The 11,275-nt window shown below is 37.2% G+C and overlaps 2 protein-coding genes across 7 annotated transcripts; one reads left to right on the top strand and one right to left on the bottom strand.

Moving 5' to 3' along the window:
* Window positions 1-273: 273 nt before the first annotated feature.
* On the top strand, window positions 274-3,473 carry LOC104890534 (pentatricopeptide repeat-containing protein At3g23020). Its single transcript, XM_010676057.4, has one exon. It carries the CDS (start codon window positions 460-462, stop codon window positions 3,064-3,066), a length of 2,607 nt encoding a protein of 868 aa, XP_010674359.2. The 5' UTR covers window positions 274-459; the 3' UTR covers window positions 3,067-3,473.
* Window positions 3,474-5,067: 1,594 nt separating this feature from the next.
* LOC104890535 (hypothetical protein) lies at window positions 5,068-10,896 on the bottom strand. Of its 6 annotated transcripts, none has more exons than XM_010676060.3 (5): window positions 10,535-10,896; window positions 6,906-8,134; window positions 5,896-5,993; window positions 5,677-5,751; window positions 5,068-5,354 (listed from the first exon to the last, which is right to left on the bottom strand). In XM_010676060.3, exons 2-4 carry the CDS (start codon window positions 7,824-7,826, stop codon window positions 5,700-5,702), a joined length of 1,071 nt encoding a protein of 356 aa, XP_010674362.2. In that variant the 5' UTR covers window positions 7,827-8,134; window positions 10,535-10,896; the 3' UTR covers window positions 5,068-5,354; window positions 5,677-5,699. The 6 variants fall into 6 exon arrangements, 5 of the variants coding, with proteins under 5 accessions (XP_010674362.2, XP_010674361.2, XP_010674360.2 ...); XM_010676059.3 differs by having other exon boundaries at window positions 5,918-5,993; XM_010676058.4 differs by lacking the exon at window positions 5,896-5,993 and having other exon boundaries at window positions 10,535-10,890.
* Window positions 10,897-11,275: the final 379 nt, after the last annotated feature.

Raw genomic sequence — 11,275 nt, 5'->3', positions numbered from 1 at the left:
TATGAAAGTTGCACAATATAGGGTTTGATCACGAGACTTGAGATACATATACTAAAATCTTAACCACTAGACTAAGTTGTATTAGTGTTATTATTATAAAATATTATATTAATAAATGAACTTTTCTTACCCGGGGTATAGCCCGTACCTAATAGCTAGTTATATGTTAAAAAGATTCATTTTGAACAAACACAATCGCAAAAATTGGATTATTCGCTGATTTATAAAAGGTGGAACTGTTTTAGTATTATCGATAGGTGGATTATTGCTGAAAAAAAAAATCCTAAAATATAAAGGACATGAAAGATAAACTTCGGAAATTTTCCCGCAAATGCCCGCATACACCGCTCATAAGTCATAAGTTCATAACTAACCAAATCACAGAATCACTCTTTATTCCAAACAATTTGGATGTTACATTAGAATTTTGAGCAAGAAATCTTGCTCAAACCAACAAATATGTTCACCAAATCCCAATGTTTCGATATCAGCTATTTTTTCCAGTCATCTCGTCATCTACAAACTTCACTCAACACCAGATTCTCACTCTCTCCGACTGAAACTCATGATTCTTCCAAAAAATTCAGAGATTCAAATGTTGTTGATATTCCCAATAAAGGGTTGAAGAAATTTCGAAGATTTGAGAAGCAAAAAATAAACCCAGTTGTTGTAATTGATAAACAGAGTAGTTTGAGTAAAAACCCAGTTGGGTCTGTTGATGATTTCACTAGATTACAATCTGGGAATAATTTGGATCAAGAAAGGAAGATAAATGGTGCAGTTGAATTGGAAGTTGGGGGTGAAAATTGTAGTGTTAAAAAGTTGCACACCAAGTGTTCGACGAAATGGGCCAGTTATGGTGGGTGTATTCCATCCATATTGCAGGCGTTGGAGAGTGTAAGTGACTTAGATGAAGCGTTTCGGCCGTGGGAAGAGAGGCTTAGCAACAAAGAGAGGAGTATTATCTTGAAGGAGCAAGTGAGTTGGGAGAGAGCAGTGAAGATTTTTGAGTGGTTTAAGAAGAAGGGTTGTTATGAGTTGAATGTGATTCATTATAATATCATGCTTAGGATTCTAGGAAAAGCGCGTAAATGGGGCGAACTAGAAATGTTATGGGATGAGATGAAGTTGAAGAGGATTGCACCAATTAATTCTACTTATGGTACATTAATTGATGTTTATAGCAAAGGTGGTCTTAAGGAGGAGGCTTTGGTTTGGTTGCAGAGAATGAATGAACAAGGCATGGAGCCTGATGAAGTTACTATGGGAATTGTTGTTCAAATGTATAAGAAATTGGGGGAGTTTAGAAAGGCTGAGGAGTTCTTTAAAATGTGGTCTTCGGACAAATCAACGAAAGGCAAGGATGCACTAAAAGCACACAGAGTCAGCGCCACAAAAGTGAATTCTAGGGCTCAACTAAATTTGAGCTTGTATACGTATAATACACTCATTGACACTTATGGGAAATCTGGGCAGCTTCAAGAGATGTCTCAAACGTTTCAGAAGATGCTTGAAGAAGGAGTAGTTCCTGATACCATAACCTTCAATACTATGATTCACATCTATGGCAATATAGGCAAGTTAGAAGAGGTTAACACATTGGTGCGGAAGATGGAAGAACTTAACCGCGCTCCTGACACAAGAACATATAACATTCTCATATCTCTTTATACTAAGCGTGATGATATCAACCTTGCATTTAGTTACTTTGCTCGAATGAAACAGGCATGCCTTGATCCTGATCCTGTGAGCTACCGCACCCTTTTGTATGCTTTCTCTATAAGGCAAATGGTTTTTGAAGCAGAGATGCTTATCTCAGAAATGAATAAAAGGGGTCTTGAAATTGATGAATTTACACAGTCTGCACTGACTAGAATGTATATTGACGCTGACATGCTTGAAAAGTCATGGTCATGGTTTAAGCGTTTCCACCTCGAAGGTAATATGACTTCAGAATGCTATTCTGCTAACATTGACGCATATGGAGAACGTGGGTACGTTGATGAAGCTGAGAAAGTGTTTGTTTGTTGCCAAGAGAAGAAAAAATTAGGTGTGTTGGAATTTAATGTGATGATAAAAGCTTATGGCATAGGTAAGAAGTATGACAAGGCATGTCAATTGTTTGATAGTATGGAGAAGTTAGGAATTCTACCAGATAGATGTAGCTATATCTCTCTCATACAATCACTAGCTGCTGCTGATTTGCCTCATGTTGCAAAGCCCTATTTGTTGAAAATGCAAGAAGCAGGTCTAGTGAATGATTGTGTTCCATACTGTGCCCTAATCTCAAGCTTTGCAAAGCTCGGTCAGTTGGAATTGGCCAAAAGCTTGTACCAGGAGATGATTGGTTATGAGGTGCAGCCTGATGTGGTTCTCTATGGTGTGCTGATTAATGCTTCTGCAGAGAGTGGAAATGTTTCAGATGCCATCGACTATATTGACGCTCTTAAAAAGGCGGGTCTCTCGTTGAATGATGTAATTTGCAACTCCTTGATCAAACTATACACAAAAGTTGGATACTTAGAAGAAGCAGAAGACACTTACAGACTGCTCCGATCATTTGAAAAGGGTGCAGATGTATATTCTTCAAATTGTATCATTGATTTGTATAGTAAACGATCAATGGTTACAGAAGCAGAAGAGATCTTTTATGATTTGCAAGAAAGAGGCGAAGCAAATGAGTTCTCATATGCTATGATGCTCTGCATGTACAAGAGGATAGGCAGGCTAGAAGAAGCAATGAGGATTGCAGAGAAGATGCAGGAACTAGGACTTTTGACCGAGCTGTTGAGCTATAACAGTGTGCTTGCTCTATTTGCTGTTGTTGGGAGATTAAACGAGGCCGTTTCTATCTTCAAGGAGATGCTTAGACTTGAGATTGAACCCGATGATTCTACTTATAAGTCACTCGGATTAGTTCTTGTGAAATCTGGAGTTCCCAAGCAGGCTGTTGCTAAGCTGGAGGTAACGAGGAAGACAGATCATAAAAGTGGTCTGCAATCATGGGTTTCAGCCCTCACTTCTGTGGTTTGCAGGGACAACTATGGCAACTATGATGGTGACTAAATGCTTAATGATCAAGTTAGGCTCCTTGTTCCTATATAGTAGTTGCTGTAAGAAAAAAGGCTAGATAGAGAATTTGTTCTAGCGAACAACAAGGATGAAGCATGATGGAGCTCGACACGAAATGGATTTACCATATTGCTCCATTCTCACAAGTTTGTAGGAGAACCGTTCTCGAAATAGCTTCTTTTGTTAGGGTCGATGAAGTGCAGAAAGTGGTGTCTGTGTGCACATTGAAGGTGAATGGATGTCATGGCTAGCTTCTTGTAGAAATTGTACATTGCTCTGGAGCTTGATAATGTATTTCTTTATTCCATGTTCTTTCACAGTAGGCATGAAAAGAAATCTCCAAATTGTACTAATGATGTGAAAGAAAATGTTGCTAAAATAGATGGAAAGTTTTTTGTTACCGTCTCATTGATTTTTATGTTGTGGTTAGTTAAGTCTAATTTTATAGTCTTACAGGGAAGTTAAACTTACATTCTGTTTTTAAGTAGGTAATTTCAAAATTAATTATTTTCTTAACCATTTCAGTTAACTGTAGTCTTCTAGTCTTCATTATGGGTGAGTTTTATTTACCTAAACTTATCTAAATTGAACTTATTAGACCTAATTGAATGTGATCAAATGTCATCTTATATTTTTACGTGATTCTATTTCTTTTAAGATGAAGGTGATACACCCTAAATCAGTGAGCTTCAAAGGGCTTATTCAACAAAAGTAATTGTTGGTATAGCTATTAGTTCTTGTAAAGATTGACGTTAACCATCAAAATAGCTTTTTTTTTAGGAATAGGGAAGGGTGATATCATTGATGATAAAATATGGAATATGTACAATCAACTCATAAAGAGACTCGAAAAATAATACAATATTAAGAACCCTAGACATTTTTTTTGGTAAGTTAAGATATAATCCCTTGCACAAATGTGTGTGTGTGGGGGGGGGGGGTGTGGGAGGGGGGAATTTGGGGATTCCACTTTGCAAAGGGAAAGAATCGAACCCTTGTCACAAGGGTGGAAAAAGGGCTTCCAACCAACTAGGCGAACCTTGATTCTTATTAAGAACCCTAGACATATTAGCATCGTTGATGAGCTGCTTCGATCTCGTGTTGGATATCTTTGCATCTTTTTTATCAGAGCTGCATAGGTGTATAGTCTTTAGGTTAATAATACAAGACTAATTCACGAAATTGAAAACCCTAAACCTAAATCTAACTTGAAATATTATCTCATCAAACACCAATTTTCGCCATTATTAAAGTTTTGACTTGGTCAAACTTCTGAACTTTACTCCTGTCCCATATTTGTCGTCACATATTCCTCTTTTAGATGTTTGGATTCAGTTGCAACAAACCTCTTTCTAAAGCTTTTTCTCTACTCTTTCACTAGAGTTGGCTTGAAAGTGTTTGTAACAACTAAATTAGGATGGCGCCAACAAAGGGAATACTTGAAAAGTTTTTACAGTTGTATCAAACTAGTGAGCCATTTTTACATTTTCATAAGGGTTTCGTGATAGAAAAAAAAACTAATGTTTGATGAAAATAGATAAATCATATTACCATTTATTCTAATAATTAGTAAGTTAGGATTGTTGTTGGAAGACACTCCCTAAAGTTGGGACCATTTCAAAATAATCAATAGTTGAAACGGTTAACAGAAGACCGGCCATAATTGGAACCGTTTACATCAATTTAGCAATAGTCACACTACCCGAATTAACAAGAAGGTTTAGTTTATGTAGTTCCAAAAACTTAGCCATGTTTTCACGAGGAAATTACATCCATTAATAAGGCATTCCACATACTTCCCCGCCCACTTTGCAGTATGCCCTGCATTGAGTTGCTATGTCTCTTAGATTGGATTTAACTCTGTTTTTTTGTTGTGATTTCATATATTGCCTGGTAACATTCACTAACTAAAATCACATTAGACAAATTTTCCTTCTCAATCACATTAAACTTGTGTTATGGCAACATAATACAAGTTTAATTGAAGTAGGAGACTTCAAAAAGTTTATTTGTCATGTTGGTATTAAGGAAAAAATACAGATTCGAACTCCTTCAAAATTTTACAGAATACTGATAATAATCAATAAAGAATCCACCTTCAAGACAGAAAAATTTGCAGAAACAGACTTTACAACACATCAGAGATGCAAATCATATAACAAAATTCAAGTTGTATGAGCAGCATGTGTCCTTGATGCCCATATACCAAACACAAGAAACCAGAATACAAACAAAATTGCCCAGTATCTAGCCGGTCCATATCTGATCCTAGTTAGCACAACCTGCAATAATTACGAAGAGAATCAAAAGTGTAATTTATATAACTCCCTCAAATCAAGACAGACCAATGCACTTTACAAATTCCTGGTTTGTGTGCGCGCATGTTTCTGTGTGCGTGCATGTGTGAGTCTGGATGTGTGTGCGTGCACTTTATAGAATGAGTCTGGTTGTATGTTCTCAGCCCAGAGGTCAATGCAAAGAATACAGCACTGGACAATTTTGCTACAGCAAGCATGAATGAGCTTAAACCAAATGAAAAAGACATACCTATATACATAAGCAACACATTAAATGCCTTAGAGAAAAGGGACGATAACTACTTACAAAGCGAAAGAAGACAACAACAGCTAAAGCACAAACACCTCCAAGAAGAATATGAAGACCATTTTTTGCTGTTTGCTGCAGAGAAGAGCACAAATCTACTGAGAAGAATGAAATATTTTTGATAAAGCAATTAATGGCCCACTTGTCATATCAGATGAAACTTTCATGCCAACCAAGTACCAACATAAAAGAAGTGCGCTAAAACAGAATTCAACTTGCCATTTCATATATATGTTCATACCGATGACCACTTGCTCTTGAAAGAAGCAAAAAGGAACAGCAATGACACCATAAATGAGTCCACATGGCTCATCTAACTGAAGAGCAGCAGCTAAAACAGCAAGCCCAGTCCAAGGAGGGGACAACATTAGTTCATCCTCAAGAGAAAAAGAAAAAAAAATACAAGAGTAGGTTATCATATATTCCCTCAATGAACCTACTTTTGTCATTTAGTTTGCTTATGTCAAAAAGCAAATGGAAAAAAGTTAGTTTTTTGCTTCCCTCGATAGGATCTATTCTATTATTCAATATGTAGAATAGCATAAGAGTCGATCAATGCACACAGGGGTGTTTCATCATTTATGCACTCGAGGGGCCTACCTTTTCTTCCCCTAAAAGCATGTATAAACAGCATTAGCATAAGCTGAAGACCTAATCTAAGCACAGAGGAAACTGTAATGCTGTCATTTCCATTAATATCAATCATGCAGGGTGTATCTAGGGCCATTGTATGCCTTTAAAGACGAGTAACAATCTAGCAGTATCTTGTTTAAGCAAGTTCTCTAGCTACTTATCATCAAGAGCTTGGACTCAGAGAAGTCCTCTTTAGCCTCACTCAACCCACCCGTCACAATCCTACATATACGGATATACCACCTAAAAACGGGTCGCCAACACATGGCTGAAATACTCCTCATGCACTAGATGAATGCTACAAGACGTTTATCGCCTTAACCACTTCAAAAGAGCCTATACCAAATTTTTTTTTAAAAAAAAATACCGAGGAAAATTTGCAGATAAAATGTTTGTTTGAGAATATGACAAAAATTTCAGAAAAATTCATCAAGGATGTTATCTTAAATTCTTTGAACTAATATAACAGTTTAAGATCTATGTCTTCCCCTCCACTTTGAACTTTAGAAAGGAGAAGGCCGAGATAAATATGATAAGAGAAAGAAAACTGCCACATATGTAATACTTAAAACGCACAAAACATTGACCAAACTTACCTTCCCAACTCGAGGGGCAATGAGCCATGCCAGAGTAACAGTAAGCAGGCCTGTTGCTAGCAAAATCCCTGTACCTTCCACAGCCCATTTTGTTGCTGAATTTTGAGGTGTGACATCTTGAGCAACAATGTTTGCAGGTGGCTCTGTGACAACCAAAACTGCAGGAGCATTTTCACTGCTGTAATGGTTATGATGGTGGTTACCAAGTGGATTAAACCACAGATAAATCTCACTTAGCCTCTGTCTGCGGATAGCTGCAACAGCATCAGGATCAACACCAGAATTATCATGGACCTGTGCGGGATTAGGTACCCCGCTGGCGGTCCTATCTCTTAATGCCTCATAATCTTTCAAGGAAGAGAGGACCTTCTTAAAGTCAGCAGTCCTAATATTACTCGCCATACCCCCACATATTTCACAGATAGTAGAGCCATGGTTAATAAACCATTTCAGTGCACAAGCATAATGCACAAGGGCCATATCATTTTTACAGGAGCATCCGAGCTCAATCAATGCATCCCGATTGCGACATGCACCCATTTCTAAATCTGTATTACACACAAAAACCTCTCCTGTAGGACTGATGAACTGCACATACCCCGGCTCCAGTTTCTGATTTGTGTCGGCTGATACATTGCTCTCAACATCATTCAAGGCTTCTTTAATGTCAGGTGCAGGCAGCTCCTTCACATTAGGTGACTCCTGTAGAAACGGATCTATCCCCAAAAACCCCAAAGCAGCATCTCCCCTTTGGTCAGATTCAACACATTGGCACACACGGCATGAGGGCAAACCCAGATCCCTGTCTATACTGAGCTGTGACGCAGCTGAAACCCTTGAACTATCGCTCTTAGTTGGTGAAGAGCTTCCACTACCAGCTCCTTGATTGACTGCTTCATTCTGGCTTTCCTTACCCATCATGCAGATTGACTTGATGCCCCCAGAAAAGATATGCTTACAGAGTCATAGATCATTTATCAATTCTAGTCCAGTGCCTATGTTATAAGATCAAATCTGCGCTTCTCTAAGAAAAAGAAGAGGTGTAACAGTAGCCCGTGTAGATTTAGTTGGCCAACTAAACTGAAGTGAAGAAGTGTAAATACGCTTGAAGGGTGTAGCAATATTCATAGCTCTTTGATTATTGAATCAAAGCATCATTTTCCTCTAAACAAGCCAAGATGCTGCTTTTGATATAAAGAAATTTGACTTCCTGGAACATGTCTCATGACCTACACAAACGACATCGAAACATGTCTCACGACCTAAACAAACCACATTGAAACATGGTTGACAGACTTGACATTTCATATAAGCAAACATAGTGTAAAGAAAATAGCACAGAGCTCTACACATTAATCTGCAGTTCTCTCAAACAGATTGAGATAACTTGTAAACTGTGGATACAAGCATTTCAAAGCCAATACAACAACTCGATACAAGGCATATACAGCAATAGTTAACAGAGAGTTGGCTCTTATTTACTTCAATAGGTAGAGATATTAGAAGCTCTATTATATCTACTCTATATCAGATTAATTAGTTCAACTTCACTACATTTAACCCAAAATACTACCAAAGAAGTTGCTCAATAGCTCCACCATCCTACATCAATAACAACACAAGCCATTAATGCATAAAATATTAAGTGTTCGCCATTTTCCTATTTGAAAGGCAATCATTCAACACAAAGAATTGAATAAGCCTCGAGATATCGATAGCCATCCACCTGAAGAAGTTATATAGAGTGTGGAAAAAACATCAACCTTGCCAAACACCAGCAATAAAAATCAAGTAAAAATTCACAAACATAACACAATAAAGTTTCCTAATAAATAAAAACATAAAAAAACTATGAGAAAAAACAGATACATATTCGGGGTCATTATGGAAGCCACACTGAAACAGCTGTGCCAGAAGATGAGAGCTTTTCATTGTGAGTCTGAGACAGAGTATCAATTCCTGTAAAGAAGCCTGAGTCCATGTTCCTCAGAATGAATCTTACAAAATCTGATTAGTTATTCAATCAACAGGAACGAATTTGAAGTCTCGGGGAGATTGCTTTCAGCATAGGGATCTCTAGAAAGGTTCTTCTCAGCTTGTCAGGGGAATGGTTTAATCCATTAGGACCCTCTCAAGAGGCCATCAACACCGGGTTATACTAGGGGTAGTGCCGTAATTGTTGTGTATATATAAAAATAAGCATCAAATAACTTACAAGAAAAGTACCCCTAGTACATCATCCATATACATTATGGAGTACATTAAGATTAATGGTCCATGATATAAGCAACTACTTCATGATACACATCCATAACATATCTACAAGAGCAAATATTTATTTTGTAGGATCATACTCAATCCAGGATAGGACAATGCACTAGAATTTGGGGAGAAAGCCCAAATTATTCTCTTCAATGTAATACGCGAGCAATTATTTTGCATTGAGCAAAGGAAAAGGTAACATCAACTCACCAAAATGACTGCAAGTCCCCAAGACCACGAAAAAATGCTATATGCTATAAGACTTCCTCTCAAAAAGCTTTACCTTCCACATATTGGCGGGTGCCAGGTGGGAAAAGTTTGCAGTTTAGTTTGCTACATTTGCCAGAATTTCAACTTTTCTAGAAAAAGGATCCTACCCATTTATTTTCAACGAAGTACAAAATGCTTCTAAGGGTCAAAAAATTTCAACTAACAAAATCGCAGCGAAGTAGAAACAGAATTTCATCACAGCTCCTACAATGAAATTTTCTCTTCTTTTCACTTAATTGTTCAGAACCGTAGCCACTCAAAAGCCATGTTCAATATTTTTAAGTTAAGTAACACTCGCACCTAAGGCCAGCTACTAAGGTGCAAGGGAAAGAAAGAGTTATCCAGGTTCATGAGTTCATAAGCTCACCTACAAGTCATAATGCTCCCCGAGACAAACATTGCCCCCAAGAAACATGCTATAAGCAAACTAAACTTGCAAAATGGCTGGTATCTCCATTGTTCTAACCTCTTCAATTGTGTTTCTTACAAGCCCTTCTAGCATTTTAATCTAGCATGGCCAAAACTCGCCTCTTCCATCAACAACACCAAAATGGGAGAATTATCTAGTTGAGCTCCATAGAAGGCACATTTTATCTATTGGCATGAAACATTTATTCGCGTTATACGCAAATGTGTCCGAAAATCAAACTTTCATACACAATGCTCCTTCCAGACCCTCTAAAAACACCAAATCATCATTGGCATACCGAGGTACAAACTCATCTAGGCAATATGAAATTCCTCTTACACAAGAACACCAACCAAAATTTACATACACCCAGAAAAATTCATAGAAACTTTACCACAACAAACCCATAAGACATTGATTTCTTAGGAACTAAACACCCCAAAAAAGCTGCCTTCAAGCTCAACCTCATAACACTAGTTGCAACATCTTTAAAATTCAATATAACATCAAAGACAAGCAAATTCAACAAACCCACATAAAAAACTAAGCAAAATATAGAAAAACTGAGTAAAATGGTTGGTCAATTGTAGTCAAAATGAGTCAATCAAAAAAAAGCCATAAAGAGAATTGAACCAATTTAGCAAGAAATGAAGCTGAAAACAAGAGAAGGAAAGAGAAAAGCACACACCTTGATTTGGGTAACAATGGAATCATATGTCTAACCACCAACAAAATATCAAAAACTACTGTTGAGATCCAATCCAGACAAATCTTTGTTTGGTGAAAAAGATCTTTTTTTTTTTTTTTTGTAGTACTAGATTTTGTCTAAGATGATTATTGAATCAGAGTAATATATGTTATTGGGTCGTTTTATATGCTTGTAAATTGTGCTTGTGAAGAAGAGAAAAACGAGCGTTTCGTTTTCATGGTGAATTCAGGATGCCGCAACAAGAAAGTAGGATGGATGGGTGTCACTGTCAGTGTCACGAGAATTTGTGAGAAACTATAAAACTTAATCAACATTTTGGCATGTCAAATTATCATGTGTATGATTAATTAAGAATGTATTTTCCTCCCTTTTTTCCCACTAGTGACTATTACTAAGAGCATCCCTATTCATAGGTAACTTGATCATGAAATTTGGTCATTTGTGAAGGTAAAAAAAAAAACATAGCCTTTCATTTATGACTTTTGCATGTTTTAAGTTGGGTCATAAAATGACTCAATTTATGTTTTGGCATCAGATGACCCGAAATATGAATCAAGTCATGTAAAAGGAGGAGGAAAGGGCCCACAAAAAGATTGAAGAAATCGTGCAAATTGATGGGTGACTTTTGAAATTCAGAAAAATGAAAAGCCAATCAAAAACCGACACACAGGCTGAAACTGAAAAAAAAAATTCTGACGCGTTAGTACCGGGCAGCGCGCC

Source organism: Beta vulgaris, chromosome 4, assembly GCF_026745355.1.
Source record: "Beta vulgaris subsp. vulgaris cultivar EL10 chromosome 4, EL10.2, whole genome shotgun sequence".
Taxonomy (NCBI): Eukaryota; Viridiplantae; Streptophyta; class Magnoliopsida; order Caryophyllales; family Amaranthaceae; genus Beta; species Beta vulgaris.
The sequence above is the reverse complement of the archived record's forward strand: the minus strand, read 5'-3'. Positions and strand labels throughout refer to the sequence as shown.

Excerpts from the sequence above, each read along its gene's own strand:
- LOC104890534 (XM_010676057.4), top strand. The coding sequence starts at position 460 with ATGTTCACCAAATCCCAATGTTTCGATATCAGCTATTTTTTCCAGTCA.
- LOC104890535 (XM_010676058.4), bottom strand. The coding sequence starts at position 7,826 with ATGATGGGTAAGGAAAGCCAGAATGAAGCAGTCAATCAAGGAGCTGGT. Across the intron at positions 5,752-6,905 it reads TTGCCCCTCGAGTTGGGAAG|CAAACAGCAAAAAATGGTCT; the intron begins GTAAGTTTGGTC and ends TCTTCTCTGCAG. Across the intron at positions 5,355-5,676 it reads TTGTTGTCTTCTTTCGCTTT|GTTGTGCTAACTAGGATCAG; the intron begins GTAAGTAGTTAT and ends TAATTATTGCAG.